At 33.1% G+C, this 19,140-nt stretch overlaps 1 protein-coding gene across 1 annotated transcript in view; it reads left to right on the forward strand.

The window, feature by feature from the left end:
- The window catches only part of Ttd14 (TRPL translocation defect 14), an 82,704-nt gene continuing 63,564 nt past the window's right edge, over nt 1-19,140 (forward strand). Inside the window, exon 1 of the mRNA XM_089597917.1 lies at nt 1-1,045. Coding sequence (XP_089454043.1) covers nt 1,006-1,045 — 40 coding nt within the window. The 5' untranslated portion in view covers nt 1-1,005. The remainder of the gene's footprint in view (nt 1,046-19,140) is intronic.

The following is a 19,140-nucleotide window of genomic DNA, read 5'->3' on the forward strand; positions in this document are numbered from 1 at the left end:
CCGGCGCGACCAGTCACCCGAGAACCCGAGCTTATAAGAAAGATTGCGCACGAGCTTAGCTCACGAGAGAGCTTTTCGACGTTTTCGTTGTCCTTTGTCAGTTATAATTCTCGTGCGCACTGTGATTGTCGTTCGAATCATCCCACCGTGTCGTATGTAATTACGTATTATAGATAAATTTGTGGTTGTCATTTCCGTGGTGTCAACGCAACGACAGATTCCTAAACGATAATCGGCTCCGAGATAAGGTATATCGTGCGAGTATCTTGGGTATACCTCATACAATATATACATTTTTTTTTCTTTGAGTTTCGGGTGAAGCTGACTTACTGTAGATTTACGGTCACGAGTGTGTCAATCATAGCACAAAAAAAACCTGCGTAGAGTAAAATATTGTTACGAATACACAGGTAATTACGGCAGTCAAATGCAGCGTACTAGAAACAACAATACTAGCTCCACCAGTAGCAGTAAAAACCACAATAAAAGCAATAGTGACAGCAGCACGTGCAGACAACAACAGCAGCAGCAGCAGGTTTTAGAGCATCGTCGTCATCGTCGTTGTGGTCCAGCCGTTTACTCTTAGAACTGACCCCTGCTGCTTCAGCTCTGGAAAAACGAGAACGAGTATAGTTTTACTGTTCAGGAAATATAGATTATTGAGCTGTTATATACGCTCATTAAACTATACATTTTGACGTCGTCGTCTGCTCCATCACATAAGCTGCGTGCGAAGAGTTGAATGTTGTTAAGGCCACAGCTCGGACGACGGCTGCATGTGTTTTCCGGAGCACAGCTGAGCAATTCACGCGCTATTACTTGCAGTAAATCAAGAGGGAAAGAGAGCGACAGGGATAGTGTGAGAGTCAAAGCAGTAAAAGACAGCAAAACATATTAGAAAAAGAGAGCGCGCGCGGGTGAAATTTTTCCTCTCTATACTCTATACTTGAGCATTCCGTCCCGCATACTGCAACAGCGCAGAGCAGCAACAGCCACCCCAGCAAAATGGAGCAGAAGAGAATCTACAAACTCGTGCTCACTGGAGGTCAGTCTTTTATTTGTATTTGTAATTTTTTTTTTTTCTTCTTATCTTCAATTCTTTGATTTGACATAATTATGATCATAAAGATTCACATTTTTTTGGGAGCTATAAAACAGCCCTCTGTAAATAGTACATCTACGTGTAACCTCAAAGGAAAAGTCTTGTATTACGGGCAAAGGAAATACGAGAGCGCTCTGTGTTTCTCTCCCACGTGCTTCGCGCGCACACACACAACTTTTATGTGTACAGATGTGTAATGTACCTATTAAAAATCGCTACTGTAGAACTGCAACAGCATAAGGAAGCAATACGGTAAATCTTCTCCCTTCTTATTTGTCATTTAGCTCAAGAGACATAAACACTTTTTTTATGGTTAATCATAGCCCTAGGGTTCAGGCGTAGCTATTTTGACACATCATAGTGAATTTAGCCATGCGGTGTAGTAACTCGCGAGAAATTATATTGATGAGGGTTCGAACCGTGGGAGTTAACGTTGGGTTATTGAAGAATCCAATTCTCACTTGAAAAAGAACCTCATATTATTTATTAGTGGAAATTTTTGTCTAGCTGCTTATGAGATATACTAGTATCGTTCATACCTCTCATGAGGTCAGAACCTTAAATACAAACAAAAAAAAATATACTAGTGCCATAAAACTTTTTATATTATAGTGCACTGATTTCGGAAAGGTATATACACTGCTATGTACCGTACAACTAGTAGGTATTTTCGCTCGAGCTGATTTTTTCCGGGAGAACGTGATATGGGATATGGGTATTCCGTCAACCCGGTATCACGACACTCCCGACTGACATAAGACGGAGGTCAAATAGCTTAGCATATTGATTTTTGCCGCATCTCTTGTAGATAATAATAAGTGTGTAGATGGGTGGACACCAGTAGAAGCTCATTATACGCAGTTAAATCTCTTTGCAGAACGTGCCTATACCTTTTCCGGCTGAACAGGCTAAGATTGGATTGGTGATGTAGTAATGTTGCTGTGCAATTATATGGCGTTTTCCAATAAATCAAATAAATCCTCTTGACGTGTTTGCAATCACGAAACGTGTGTATATATAGATCATCCTACGAAAACTGCATATTTTGAGGGCCAGAATGGACAAACACTTAAAATGGATTTTTAATTTTTAAAAAATTTCTTTGTGTTTTCCTTGACCAAAACAAGCAAAAACTAATAAATCTCATTACACTAAGATAAAGGCGCTAGACTTTATTCTCAAATTTATATTATTTACTTAGCATTAACATTTGTGTAAGTCTCTATCCAAGTCGATAATCCAACATTACACAAAGATACAATGCGTTTTGCATCGTTACGAGATACCGTTGCGGGTCGCGGGCTCTTATCAAAAAAAGGAGCGTTACTTAAAAGCTCTTACAAATTTGCTGAAAAATAAAGATTGTAACGCACCAAATGTAAATTAAACTTCTTTTACACTTATATTGTGTACTAAATATCTACATTTTAACCTGCCATGTTCCGAGTCGATAACCAAACGCTTCGAAAAGGTACGTGGCATTCCTTACGGGTTTTTTTGAAAAAGAAGCGTTAGAAGTAGTTATAAATGCATCGAAAAATTGATATTGTAACGCACCAAATGAAACTTCACCACTGCACTTATAATTATTATATACAAAATAGCTATATTTTAATCCACCACCTTCCCAGTCGATAACCGAACGCTTCACAAAGATAAATGATTTTCTTTAGTGTTACGTACTCTTGGTTTTTATTTTAGGAAGTTCAAATTTACAAATTTGCGAACCTGTAACACTGGCTTATCGGAAATGGAAAAATTGGATAAAATTCCTGCAACATCCTCGACCTCTTTAAAATACAAAACGTCTTAATTGGAACGCCAAAATTTAATGGCGCGATTTCGTGAGAGCATTTTCCGTTGAAATGTTAAGTTTGTCAGTTTCGGTCCCGCCACATATTTAAACAGTACCCGAATCTTCAATAAAAATTTTTTTTTGGTTCTCTAAAATACGTAAAAATCTTATTTACGTTAATAACTTTGAGATTTCATGTCTTGGAAAATTAAAAAATTTACCCATTTACCCCTCTGACAATGGAAAATTTCAAGATATTTGCTCTCAAAGTTTGCACATTATACACAACCTCTACCAAAGCAACGTGAAAATATTATATTTTGTTACATATTAGAACATAACTTTCCAAAATATACATAACCCTGGAAAAATTCGAGATTTTCTGTACAGTATTGATCAAATCGTTGTATTAGCATACAGTTATACACATACATACATAATAGTGCTTGCACATTACACTTATAGTAGTGATACCAACCAACCCAATTATTTTCGGGCTGATACCAGTGCTTGCTGGAACCCCCTTAAACTGAAGCAATAGTTTTTAAAGATCTGAATTCTGTTGTATAAAATAATATTATTAATGTAATTTTTCGAAAAATTATTAACAATAATTAGAATTTGATGAATATCCGGGAGTTGGCGCGTGAAGCGCGTAAGGGACAAAGACCCCTAAATATAAAGAAAGGGTTGTTTTCAACAGCCTTAGCTAGGTTACTTGGTCAGCTTACGAAAGACCTCCGATACCCCCTATGATGCGCTTGGTAACTAGGTAGCTTAGTGGGGACCTCATTAACTAACGTAGTTAACCTATCAGATTTCTGATCTTTTCTTCCTAGCACCTTCTGAGGCGAGCTTGCCGACTCGACAGCCCTATTCGCAATGTGAATTGCTGCTAGCGACCTGTAATGGTTCCAAACGGGGTGAGCTCTCGGAAAAATCATATAGTTTTGTACATAAAGAAGGCAAAAACCGTACAACTTATTTTGCTAAAATCTTAAAGTCAAAGTTTACTCATACGGTCATATTTGATAAGGATGTATTCAGTAATTATAATTTTATACATGATGATTCATGTAACCACAAAAATGCCTGCAGGGCTTTAAACTGATATGCATTGCGCTTGCGCGGCAGATGACTAAGAGAATACAACGTGTTATTTTACTTGTTCTACTATGTATACCATAATCACTCATAACATTGCTGTTATTTTCGAAAATATTTTTATCAAATATAGTCACATGGATTCCATATTTCATAATCTACAACTTTTACGCATATAACAGATCAAAATAGTATCAAGTTTTAAGAGTCAAGAGAAAAACAGTAATCGTACATAGAATTTAGTGCTTTAGTGTTCCGAGAGCTAACAATATTTTCGCCACCATGGGCGCTTCAATCGATTTTCTTATCCCCTTAAAACCAACTCACGTAGCGAATAGGGATTATATGGACGTGGCTCGATAGTTAGGTCATCTGTACTATATATATTCTTGGTCTAGTTAATTTAGTTTTCCTTGCAAGATGTCCTTAATTTTACTCTACTATTTGAAAAGGTAAGAAAAATAGTTAGTAAAAATCACGTCTGTAATTTTTTAGTTTAAGTATATTCTGTTTAGGAATAATAAAGAACATTAGCTCTGAAATTGATTCAAAGGGCTTTAAAAAAAATCTTTTGTAAATTATCAAATGTTTATCAGATTGTTGCGTCCTCAGTTGAAAAAAAAAAAAAAAAAAAAAAAAAAAAAAATCATGAAATAAAGCATAACTGCATGAGTCCAATAGGTACCTAAAGACATTTAAAAAATAAGACAAAACATAACAATACCACGTCACCACGGCTGTATATATTGCTATCTTGCGGGAAAATGTTACAATCCTTAAGGTGGAAATCTAGTTCATATTTTTTTTATATTGAAAAGATGTTGATCGGAAAAATTATGTGAGCTAATCTTTCTAACGTAATAAAAGTTAAGTTGCTATTTTTGAACTTTGATTAAATTGTCCATTAAAGCCAAAACTAACTAACATCGTTTTGACGGTACGAAGTACAATCAACACTACATTGTAATTGAGCTGTTTGTATCTGCTGCTGATGCTGCTACTATATACTGTTCAGAGATAAACAAACAGCTCGATGTAAGGTTAAGTAACTGTACTTCGTACTTTCAAATGCTGTTTTCGGCCTTAATAAACGATTTAATCAAAGTTAAAAAAAAGCAGTTTTACTGTTACTAGTTATTTTATACGCTCTTCGCACACTTTGACTTTTTGTGGCTACTTTTATACTCACTTTTACTAAACAATTTTGCTCTTTTTCTAATCTCAATTAACGTATACATCTACTTTTTAAATCTTACATTTGTAAACATTTAGATTGCTAATAATTACACAAATCTTTTTTTGAAGACTATTAGTTTAAATACCGCATATAACCATATAAATGATTAAGTAATAAATTAAAAATATTCTTTCCAATAAAAATTTATGATGCATCATATGATCAATGTAATAAATTTTAAAAATTATGTGTAATTTTATTTGGTTTTAATTTCAATCCAACCAAGTTTTTCTAAAAAATGTTTTTTTTTTTAAGTACAAACAATTTACGTAAAGTTGTTCTGGATTATATTTGTATCACAAAATTATTTTATTTTTATTTTTTCAGCAATTAAATGCAATTGATTTTTGAAGAATCCTGCCAAACAAGACACTCGAAACCTGTTTAAACCAATCTCACAACGAATAAAAAAGCTTCATTTGCAAGACAATCATTAGGTTAGGAGATTATATTCAAAAAATTAATGAAAATAACTTTGTACATTCATCATCTTTTTCACTACAAAAAGAAATATATGAACTAGATTTCTTCCGTAAGGCCTGTAGCATTTTTCCGCGATATAGCTATATATGTATAAAAGGTGACTTATGCGGGCAATTACATGCATAAGGGCGGGGGGTAATTATGATGACAGTAAAAGAGTTATGCAGACGTCCGCATAATAGTCCATGGCCCGAAGGAGTTTTCAATCTTATGGTTGTCCAGTAGAGAAAAAATTGGTCATTTCCTTGCAGAACTTTCTTAGGAACTTATTATAAAAAAATTAACGTACAAAAAACTAACAATTATTTTGTAACTTTACAAATAGCTATTTGTTGTATAACTTCATATCTATATCTTCTTACGGTTTTGTTTAAGTGAACATATTTTTTTTTTCATTAGTTGAAAGGTTTTCGATATCAAAAAATTTTTTCTGCACTTTCTTGCCATTAATATGTTATTAACAATAAGTAATGTATTTGCAAAAGTATCTATTTCATAGGAAATTTATTGACGAAGAGATTGGCGATCGGAAGCTTTCTCTAATAGCAATAAAAGCGGAGATATAAGCAGAAAACTAAATAAAAAATTGGCATTTTTTGATAAATTGTTGAATAAATAAATTAAGCCGACTTTTGATTTGGACTATACTATTTTTTCCGTATTCCTAGGAAAGTTTTGTAGGGGAATGACCAAATTTTCTCTACTGGAAAACATAAGATTCAATTGCATTTTTTTAATCTCCGGGTAATGGACTATAATTCCACCATGTTAATAATATAAATGTTAGAAGCACGTAAAGTCTACATAAGATACTTTCTCCACACACACACACACATCTACATACATACATACTAGTAGGGTTTCGCTTTGAAGGCCCTTATGAGGCTCTTTTACAGTCAAGCTTGAATCAGATGGCGCCAGGGTACGTCGCGGCTGTCATGGCCGTCTCACTCACACAACATTACTTTTCAGTATTGTATGTATACAGAAAATTAAAGTGTAGTGGTAAAGCGCAATATTTGAAATTTTGAAATGAATAAGGAAGACAAGAAAGAATATTATGGGAGCTTAAAAGTTTTAGAATGGAAAAAGCTTTTAAAAGGGAAAGGAGCAAGAGTCAGTGGAAGACAAGCAGAACTAGTGGACAGGTAAGTGTACATTTTAGGTTATATTTACAAGGCTATTTATGTATTTGTTTACTAATGATTGGTCTCCCAATTGCTTCGAGCCACTTTTTTTTATCACACTATCAGAAGAAAATTTTAATTTTACTTTCTTATCGCAGGATATTACACTGCACTTCATTTTTCCTACTATCTTTGAACGTAAATGCAAACAAAAATTGTCTGCAAACAACTGCAATCATTTACAAAGGTTATGTCTTCTGCTTTGCTCATCACACAGATAGGCTCACGTACACAATACACAGCTGTCAATTTGACGGTGTGTAAGTACAACGGCCATGACAGCCGCGACGTGCCCTGGCGCCATCTGATTCAAGCTTGACTGTAAAAGAGCCTCATTAGAGCATATATGCTGTATATATACATATGGAGGAAACACGTAATGGGATAACGTGTAGGCAACTGAAGAGAGAGAAAGCAATATAGGTTTGGGGTACCCCACTTTTTGACCCTTTTCTCCTTGTTCGTTCGCGATTGGCTATCCGTTTACTATATATATAGGTATAGTAGTATTTCACTTTGAGTAAGTGCCATCTGCTCATAATATTTACATCAGTCGAGTCAAAAGTTTAATTATTGTAAGTATTACAGTGAAAAGCTAATGTAAGCGTGATTTTGCAAAAGTTTTGTTTAATAGAAAATAACATGAAAACGTGTTGCGTGTCAACGTGTTAACTCAAAAGTTAAGACTTAGCAGCTAAAAATATAACCTTTCACAGGTAAATACTTATGTACACTTTCTTCAGAAGTTTTAGTATTGTACTTTATAGAAAAATAGAGTTGCATATGAAATATATGGTATTATATGTATAATATTTTAGTGCTGGCAAAGATGAAACGAGAAGAGAGCAATGGGCAAATAGTCTAGCTATTCGTTGTCAAATAAAAATAACGAACAACTCTTTTCTCTGCAGTCATCATTTTGAACCAATGTACTTTTATACTTGTGGGCTTCGCAAAAATGTTAGACTAGTATCATTAAAAATCACACTTATATTAGCTATTCACTGTGATACTTACAATAATTAAACTTTTGACTCGACTGATGTAAATATTATGAGCAGATGGCACTTACTCGAAGTGAAGTACTACTATACCTATACGTAGAGTCAACGGATAGCCAATCGCGAGCGAACAAGGAGAAAAGGGTTAAAAAGTGGGGTTCTCCAAACCTATTGCTTTCTTTCTCTTCAGTTGCCTACACATTATCCCAGTATCCCACTACTTACGTGCTTCCTCCATATATGTATATGCTCTAAATGCAGGCCAGCTCCCTAGAAATCGATCATAACTTCAAGTTTTTAAAATGATTCCATTTTAGATTTTAATTACCTTATTCACTATCGTTCTAGTGTTTTAATTATATTATTTATAAATTGTAAATTACGAAATTTGTATTTGAATAAAATTTTAATCCTATTTTTGTTGTACTTTATTATACAAATTAATCTTTATTACTCTACACTAGGCTTGTGCGATACTGACTTTGAGACGAGACGAGACGGCCTCGACAAAAAATTCCGAGACCAAATGAGACAAGACTTGACAAAGTCTCGTCTAGTCTCAGTTTTGTCTCGAAGTCTCGAAAAAATTCCCGAGACTCTCGAAAGTCTCGAAAACATTTTCGAGACCTTGGAGATTTTTTGGGAAGTCTCTGAGGTCTCAAGAAAGGTTCTCGAGATTTTCGAATTCCTTCAATGATTATTGGAAAGCTTTAACTGTGGTCACATACGTGTATACGTGGATTGCGAAAAAGTTAACGCGATACAAGTAAACGGGTTCACTGAGCGAAAAAAATCAGAAATTTTATAGTGACAGTACGGCGGACAAAAATTACCGTGCAGTTCGGTAATCGTGGGACAAAACGTCGCGTCGGACTATTTACCGAGCCACCACTAAATTTTACCGTGCAACACGGTAAAAATTGTCGTCTGCACCTATAAAAATTGTCGTCCGCACGACAAAATTTCCCTGTACAAGTCGACAAATCCCAATGCTATTCCATATCGTATTATTTTTAATCAGATTTATTGTATAACACTCTTACCACAAAGACTTGACTTGCTAAATACGAAATAAATTCTACTTCTTTATCATACAATTATCTATACGTAAGTACCAATGCACGTATTGCGTTGAAACATATACATGGGTATGTACATACGTATATAGTTGTAGTATAGAGAAGGCAAAAACATACACGCAACCTCAAAAAATTCACGATAAAATGAAAAAAATTTTCGGGTACAACTTTTCATATTGAGATTATGGTGGGTACCTACATGTACGTAAACATATGTTTTGAGAAAAGTTTGTTAATTTGTATGAAACAAATACGTCATTGTACGCACCTTCGTTTTACGACTATGATGTTGGCTCGTGAAATCTTCGAAAAATAATTACGTCCTCCAACAAGTATGAAAGAACTTTGCCATCGGCTTCCGGCTACACTGACAACAGACCGCATCTGCGCTTCAACTTTTATGTCCCTCTTGTCACCTCTCATGCACCTTTTCTATACTACAACTATACGTATGTACATACCTATGTATATTGTTTCAACGCAATACGTGCATTGGTACTTGCGTATAGATAATTGTATGATAAAGAAGTAGAATTTATTTCGTATTTAGCAAGTCAAGTCTTTGTGGTAAGAGTGTTATACAATAAATCTGATTAAAAATAATACGATATGGAATAGCATTGGGATTTGTCGACTTGTACAGGGAAATTTTGTCGTGCGGACGACAATTTTTATAGGTGCAGACGACAATTTTTACCGTGCTGCACGGTAAAATTTAGTGGTGGCTCGGTAAATAGTCCGACGCGACGTTTTGTCCCACGATTACCGAACTGCACGGTAATTTTTGTCCGTACTGTCACTATAAAATTTCTGGTTTTTTTCGCTCAGTGTTTAAGTTTTTTTTTGGTATGCATTACATGTATTTTTACAATTTTTGTGACCACAGTTACAGGCCGCGATCTGACGGAGCGACAATCAACGGGACGTTTAAACCTGTGAGAGGGAGTGAGATGTGCTCGGCAAAGGTGGTAGGCCACGGGTTACATGATGCATCAATGCTTCGTTGCGTCATGTGTTAAGTCCATGAGACATTTGAAAGCGAGGAAAAGGTGCGTGAAAAATGAAATCCTCTGATCTTTTTCTCACTTTCACGATTTTATTTAAGCTATACGCAGCTTAGTAACTCAATGACGCACCATGCAACACATGAACTACTATCTCCGTCAAAACGCGACCTAAGACTGTGGTCACAAACATTGTAAAAATATATGTAATGCGTACCAAAAAAAGCTCAAACCCGTGTAACTATATCGTATAAGCTTTTTTGCAGTTCACATAATGTATGTGACCACAGTTCAAGTTTTCCGCTAATCACTGAATAAATTGGAAAATCTCGAAAATCTTCCTCGAGACCTTCGAGACTCCCCAAAAAGTCTTGAAGGACTCGAAAATTTTCTTTAAAATTAGACCAAGACGAGACGATACTTAAAAAAAATTTCGAGACGGAGACCCGACAATTTTAAGACGAGACGAGAAGGTCTCGTTGCATAACTCGGTATCGCCCATGCCTACTCTATACATGCTGTATTTTTCTAGCAAAAGTCTTAAAGTAGTGAACTTAGCTGTATACACAAATCATTTATTTTATTAAATCATGAGAGTACGTGCATGTTTCAGAAATTATATTTTTAATAATAACCTCAAAATTTGATAAAAAAAAAAAAAAACATGAAAAAATATAGCAATAGCGGATTGAATATTATATCTCCTGATCACAAACAATTTTTGTGAAAGTTATTTTTAAATAACAAGCACTGATAAATTAAAAACATCATTCAAAGATTTAAAAATACTGAAATAGCTACGGATTTAATTAAGAATAATACTTAAATTGATAAAACTTTGAGTAAGCTAGCACAATTATGCTTCCTATACAATTACGACAATTTTTTTGCATGGGTTTTAATTTAAGAAAACATTTATGGCGATGATTTATGGAAAAAAAATATAAAACTTTTTTTACTAAAGATTTTATTTATGGTAAAAAAATCGTGCTTTCCTTCACGTAAATCAAATTTTATGAATCCAGGGATAAATTATATTTGTCGTTTAATTTATTCATCCCAAAAAAATGAAACGGAAACGATAACACTAATCAATTTGCATTCTGAAAACATACGATCAATTCAATGTACCTTCAGTTAAATGATCAGGAGGACCAGCAAAAAATTTTTTGTATAAAACAATAATTAATTACTGCATTTCTTGAGGTATGAAACTTCAATGGCTTCAACTGACATCATATTAATATTGCTTTCAAATGGAATAATTATAGTCATAGATCCTTCGTTTACCTTTGAACTTAAACAATATAGAGAGTGTATTTTTTGATATGGGATCCGAAAAAAAGTATAACTCGAAATCAATTTAATAATTTGGAATGCGCCCTAGAGGATTCTAAAAAAGCCTTAGAAATAGTCCACAGGACTTTGTGTGATCAATGGAATACAAATTGAACATGCAAAATCGATGTTATATAGCGAAGTGGTCGCACCGCTGGCGTCGCCCTAAATAAATTGTTTTAGGTGAAAATTTTCGCCAAAGGCTGCCTATCATGAATAATAACAGAAAAATTATCTATAAATATTCGTTAAATAGATATAAATTTTGCAAAATTGTTGTTAGAGATTTGAAAAGGAAAAATTAAAATATTTGAAATTCTTAGACAATGGAAAACTAATTACAAAATTTGCCATTAATAAAGTCATGTATACCGACTTCTCATTATATATATATATATATATATATATATATATATATATATATATATATATATATATATATATATATATATATATATATTAAACACACACACTTATTTAGCGGTGGGGCCAAAAAGTTGGGCAGGGGGGGTGTAAAGCCCCGCCAAAAGAACTATATAATATAGAAAGATATATCGCCATGGTCACGTTGTACTATTATGATCTCAAAGTACTTAAGGAGGTTGACAGCCTCAAGAAATTGACAGTCAGTTTTTAACTAAAATTTGTGCAGGCTTTAAAAATGTATGTTTCAAATGGAAAGTTTCAACAACTCTGGGTACTTATAAAATGAAGAATTATTGAAGCAAATTTTGTAAATTTTACATGCGTTCTTATGTGAGATCGTCAAAAACAAAAATTTTAATACAATTAACAATCAGATTTGGTCAAAACTGTAGTCGACATTAAATGAATATCTGCTTAATAATTATGTAAAATAATCACGTCGATTAGTTGCATGTAAAAAAAGTCATTAATGAATAATCTGGAATGTAAATACAACTCAATATTGAATTACCGCGCATCCACACGCATTTCTAACCTACAAAAAGCACTAAGTCAGACCTCTATCTCGCACTCGCCTCTGAAGGAAGTCAATCACCTTAAATATATTAGATTCGTTATAATTTTGAAATTTGGTGACCAGGGGGCACAATACTAACTTTTGTATGCCAAAAATACACAGTCGTTGTATATCTATATTGGTATTTCGGGCGACCCGTTATAGCCCAATCTTGATCTTGCGAACAAATCTATTATCAAGTTACACAATGTTACATACTGTAAATAGCAGTACAGTTTTTGCTCTTTGCAGTTTGCCTAGTGCGATATTTATGATTTACTGGCTTACAGTAGAAATGATGTCTTAATTTATGCTAGTAGTATTCGTTTTATGTTTTGCACGTCATCTTTAAAAAATTTTATAGATATTGGAATGCACATTGGGGATATCTCATATACAACCAATAATCAAACTTAAATTTTAGTAATTACAAGTGTTTAAAGGAGTTGAGGTGTAGTTCACTTCACCATAAAAATTTTAAAGAAATGACGTAATTTCAATCATTCTGACTTGAAAAATATGTCATTATTAGAAACGGTCAGAAGTCAGATGAAAATGCACAGATCACCGTAAAACTTGAAAACTTATTTCTTAAAGTGTCTTGAATTAACTTAATTGAATCCATCCAGTATTTTATATGTCATTCTTAATGAATAAAAATCAAAGCTAAGCTTATCTTTACCACACGATCTTATATCATCTTAAGTCACTACTTTATTTAACATAAACGAAAATTAATTTTTAAAAACGCAAAAATGTTGACAAAATATATTTTTTGATAAATTAACACCACCCTGTTAAAAAAAAACTTAGAAAAATATAGTTCTTATTCTCTTGAATAACTATGCAGACTTTTGAAAGTACAGGACCTAACTTAAACGTATGTCTTCTGCAACAAAATGTTTTTTCTCGAAATATCAATATTATTTTACCATCAATAAACAAATGCTGTTAAAAAGTTTTATCGTCGCAAAGGGCATACGAAGTTAAAAAAAAATTTACTGAATCTAAAAATGGCACAAAGTATGTAGATTTTCGAGTAGATTTTTGTAACTTCGTGTTTAACTTATGAAGTTTAAAAACCACTTCAACGACAAACATTTGGATAGACCAAAACCATTATAACTCTAAAGTTCTCTTGAGGTCTGAATACTTTAGAATGTATACATTTTTTATGATGTTCGAAAAGAGTATTATTCCAGGTGTATCTTTGTCCGTTCTGTAATATTCCTAGAATGTAACTGCCTTATATTTATATGTATTTTTAAATAAACTTAAATATTCGTTCACATAAACATTTATGACGCTAACAAAATGACGATTAGAGATTTTCATCGAAATTAATAAACTAAACAAACTGACAATTGAGAAGCAAATTAATTCTCATTCGAAGATAACTAATGGCAGCTCAACCCATTAATAAATCTAAAAATTACATATTTCATCACTTCTCACATGTGCAAAAGGTGTACACATGCCTGGGATAAAGACGAAAAACAATTGAGGCAAGATGCTGCCACGTCATCTAAATTTGTCATTCAATTGGTTTAAAAAAAGGAGATGCTGTGGTAGGCTCCATCCAAAGTGTCGCGACATGTGATTGTCTTTTATGTGAGTTCCCAATAAGTAGTGACAGTAGCATATCGAAACTGCTGAAATTTTAAGCAACTGTCTAGACGTCAGCCAGCTGGACGTGGGAACTTTCGCTTGGACGCAAAGTCTCACGTCTGCCCCCTCCCCTCCCCCCATGTCATTTGGCGAGTTTGCTGAAAATTATAGCAAGCACGTGAGCTCTCATTACATGAATGATGAAGTTCTAAAATTATAATCTTAGTTCAAATGTATGTCTATAATTACTTTTATCTTGTTTCGCAATTTAGTAAAAACGGACACGCGCGTATAATCATCAAACTCGGATAAGGTGTCGCTATACATATAATCAATAGACTTGCTCAATTCAAGTGCTGCGAACACTCCGACCGACCCAAGAGTCATTGAGGTGTATATCTACTATATTTACAGTCTTGGCCATAAATACAGATATACACTTCAATGACTCTTGCGTCGCTCGGAGCACTTGAATCGAACAAGTCTAGTGTTTGCACAATAGGTTCTGTGTAGGTATTTTGATTTAAATAGTAACGTTTAACTTACTCTTTTCACTCCTACATTTACTATACAACATTCATGAGCTATGTATCATTTTTAAACAAGAAAAACTTCAGATTTTATAACTTTGCATTGATTCTATATAGAAAAAATGTAGTTCATGATTTTTGTACAAATTAATGACAAGCGCTAATGATCTTGAACAGTTTTTTGTTCATTAGTTTTTATATATTTTTAAAATCAATTGTTTTTGAATAGTAATTACGAAAAGCATGTACGAGGGTCGTTCAGTAAGCAGTGATTTTAAAATGAAAACATTTATGTATTAAAAATTTCAATTTATTCTTCAAAAATCTCCTTGCAACTCTATACATTTATTATAACAGTATTCAATTTTCTTGATGGCCTTCGAAACAGTAGTTTTCGCTACTCATTTAATGTTTTTTACCTCTAATTCAAGTTTTCAAATTTCGAAACAAAAAATAATCAGAGCGGTTGGATCTAAAAAATGAGATGGATGATTTAGCCGTTGCAATGCATAGAGATTTATAATATCTCTATGTTGCAATGTCACTCGTGCGGGCAGAAGCATTGTAAAAGAGTATTTTTTTTTCGCCAAATGTGCTAAGGCCACTTTTTCTTAAGTAAGATATAAAATCGATCTAAGAACGAATCATCATACGCTTCTGTAGTAGTTTTCTCCTTCTGTAGATAACTGATATATCACGTGAGACCTAAAAAATTGTAGCCATGACCTTACCAGCTGATAAAATGGTCTTAGCATTTTTTTTGGCGCAGGTTCTTTAGGCTGAGTCCAAATTTTCGACTGATTTTTTTATTTATCGCGTATAATAATAGGTTCGTTCATAACTAGGTTCCGTTTGGTTCTGCACTTATGTATACTTTTCCCCACCAAACACACCTATTCGTAGCAGAACTGAAAAAACTCGGGACGTTTAATTTTGCCATTAGGTAAATTGGTAGGTTTTGTAGAAACAAATGTATCTATACGTATAGTACAGAACCGGGACTAAACCAAAGAAGGGTATGAACGAACCTAATAAATCCACCCACACGAGCCCGCTTATGATCAGCTGGGAGCTTATGATCGGCACTGAAAAAAAAAAATGATGCACTGACTTAAAACTTCGAATATATACTAATATTAGATGTTTATATTGCAGAATAATAAAATATTTATGATACCATGGTAGCAGCATCTTTTCAGAAGTCAAAGTTAAGGAGAATTAAAAGGAAACTTCAAAATATAGAATCTTGAAAAAACATAGAGATAATGTTTTTGAGCACGTATAGTGTATACATGGAAGTTTTCTCAGAATTTGTAACAAAATTTTGGAGAAAAAAATTCAAAAATAGGCAATTTAATATAGGCTCTTATAGAAAAACAAAGATAGGTTGTTTCATGATAAAGTTATGGTATGATGGAAACATGTTACAAAGTGTTAAACTTAAACTCTTTATATATTATTACAGGAGATAACATCTTTTATTACATTGTCAAAAAATTTGTAAAAATTCACTTATTAAAAAAAAAAAAAAAAAATTTATTAATACATTTTTATGATCAGAGAGAAAATGTGGTTTACTATCGTGAATTTTAAAGAAAATAAATATAAAACTAGAACAAAATATTGAGTTCATTGGTTATTTTAATAGATGCGGAATAATCACACTCAGAAAAGTGGTGCTAAAAAAATAACATAACTATACTAAAAATTACTATATTTTATAAGAAAGCTGAGATATACTCACCTGAGGACGCAAAATATTACTTTTATAGTAATTTTTATTATATTTTATATACTCATCTATGTAGCAGCCCTACAAAAATTATTACAGAGCATAATAAAAATTACTATGTCTAACGTAGTAAAACTCGTGATGGTATAATGTTTACCATACAACATAGTAATTTTTATTGTAATCATTTTAAAACGCCCCACATTCAAAAGTAGAACTTAATATGTGACAGTAAAATTTCAAATTTTACTGCATGTAGTAAAATTTGCAATGCAGTAAAATTTGAAATTTTACTGCATTGCTATTCAGTATAGCAAAAATTGTTATTTTCGAAAGTAATTTTATACGACATTGTCGTTGATTGAGTGAGATAGTAGATCACCTATAGGTATACACGTCTATTGAGTTTTAAGTTTAAGATCATACTGTCAGCATTACGAGTAACATATTATTTGATTTATCAGGGTTAAAAATTGATACGTGCCGACAATTAATTTTGAATCGACTAACTATCCGTTGTTAACACCGTGGTCCTCAGGAATCCTTTAGATTTTCAACTTTATTGTGTGTATCATAAACAGTGCACGTTTCCATATGTGCTCCATCGATGCTGAAGCGGACATATACCGTAGTTAAGTGGTTACGGGGCCTGATTAGAATGCCGAAGGACAAAGGTTCAGTTCCCAGTCAGTGCTGATGTTTTATATAATAAAAATATTTTTTTAACACATCTATATCTATAATCGAAAAAAAAATCTCTATATAAATATAAAACCATATACATATATCTTAATCTGCATAGTTACATATATATTCCCTATACAATGAAAATATATAGTTTCCCTCTCTTACTTAAGTAGAAAAATTATTTCTGAACAAAAGCAAAAATTACTGTGTTAAATAGCAAATCTTAATACAATCTGGTTTTACTATGTAGCATAGTAACTTTTATAATATGGCGAGTATATCTCAGCTTTCCAAAAAAATATAGTAATTTTTATTAATAGTTATAATACTTGTTCTAACACAACTTTTCTTAGTACAGGGTATTGCTGCAGCGGATATTAATGTGTATGATCAGAATAGCTCTTATATTTGTCCTTGTATCACGTGACTCCTGATGATTATCCTTAAGACAAGTGGAAGTAGTTTGGAGTCGAGGTATCATACAATATCAAATATATTTTTAACTTTACATCGTATCAAAGGTACGTCACTATTGCGATTTTATGATACTTTATCTAAATCCCAAATTTTCATTAGACATCAAGAGTTAAAAAATTTCAAACAATTATCATTGAAATTATTTATAATAATTGATCATATACTCTGCTTAAGGAGAGATCAACCATATACATTTCATAATAGTAGTTTTTGTACCTGTCGGCGCATGTCGCCAGGGCAAGAATCAGGTCAGTGGGTCTAGAGGGGGGGGGGAGTGACCAACATTTTTCTACACACAAAAAATTGAAAATCAAATTACGTATCAATTAAAGAGATTTAAAGTTTTTAAAGTTTTGGCTTGTATAGTTGTCTTATTATGATGTGAGATTGGAAAAGTGATCACTTTAAGGTGTTAAAAAATACAACAGTGTGTTTTTCAAAGTGATTTCCGCTATCATTGACATTTTAGTTGAAATCGTGGGACGTGTGAAATGTGATGAAAACTCTTGCTTACAGATAAAAAATTAATATTATTATGGCATAAATGTAACTTACGATGTCTATACTTGATAATGTATGTGGAAGGACATGGCGGAAAAGCTTATTTTTTCCAGGTGAGAGCTTTTAGGTGTGAAATTGAAATTGACAGGGTACGAAAGTGAAATTTTGACTATATTTTTTAAATTATCTTATTGAGGAGTCAAGATATCGGCTTGAAAGTTTTTTCCGAAAAAGCTTAACACTTTAAACATAATTTCATGTGTTTAGAATATTATGTTTAATTTTCATTTTGAGCCGCTGACGGTAGAATCACCAATGTATAACGTATACGATTTAGTGGTGTTATATATGTGGTTAAACAGACGCAACGAACAGTTTTTGCTTGAATTTATCAAACTGTAAATGGCTGTAATAATAGAACGCCAGCACTGATTTATATGGGATAAAAAGGCGCTAACCAATAATTAAATTTACTGCATGTTTTACGCTTTCTGTATGATCATAAAATGCTTACTTTTTTAGATATTTAAAGATGTCTACGTACAACGTGCATTCAATGTCACTGGCATCCAGTGCCGGCCTTTGGGGGGGGGGCGAGGTCGGGCGGCGCCCGGGGGCGCCGAGCTCTGAGAGGCGCCAAAAGAGTCATGCCCTAGTAAATTTTGAAATATATTTATTGTTTTTATCTGGTGCAATACGAATATAGACAAAATAAAATACTAAATATAGACAAAATAAAATTATGTAATACTCACGTTTATGCCAGTGGCATCCCCATACGTTTCTCTCAATCAACGCCATGGGCGCTGGTACATATCGTTTTATCCCCTCCAGGTTCATTCTCAAACCGAATAAAAGCCTGTCTCAAATAGCTAATAATTGCTTATTATCACACTTAAAAAGACTCCATAAATACTCATTTGTCTAGCGAGTAAAAATGTTTAAAAAATGATTTTAATTACTGTTAGACAAACAGTACAAAACCAACTATCAATTTTAATTCAAGTTTACAATTAGATACGAAAGACTTGGCTCATGCATTTGCCAAAATGAAACGAAATTGCATGATTGACATTACTAGCGTAATTGTACATATATTTTTTTATGATGTGCTTGAAACGGACATGGCCACTATTTAAGAAGTTAATTGTTTAAATTTCTTAAGTACATCTTTATGGTCATTAATGTGGTTATTTAATTAATTCACAAATTATATGGTATTATCAAATCTAATTTTTTTTTCTACTTTTATGTTTAAAATAACAAATATTTAAAAACGAAATTGAGTGGTTA

Source organism: Copidosoma floridanum, unplaced genomic scaffold (assembly GCF_036245765.1).
Source record: "Copidosoma floridanum isolate Cflo_tuat_1 unplaced genomic scaffold, Cflo_Japanese_pri ptg000040l, whole genome shotgun sequence".
NCBI classification, from domain to species: Eukaryota; Metazoa; Arthropoda; class Insecta; order Hymenoptera; family Encyrtidae; genus Copidosoma; species Copidosoma floridanum.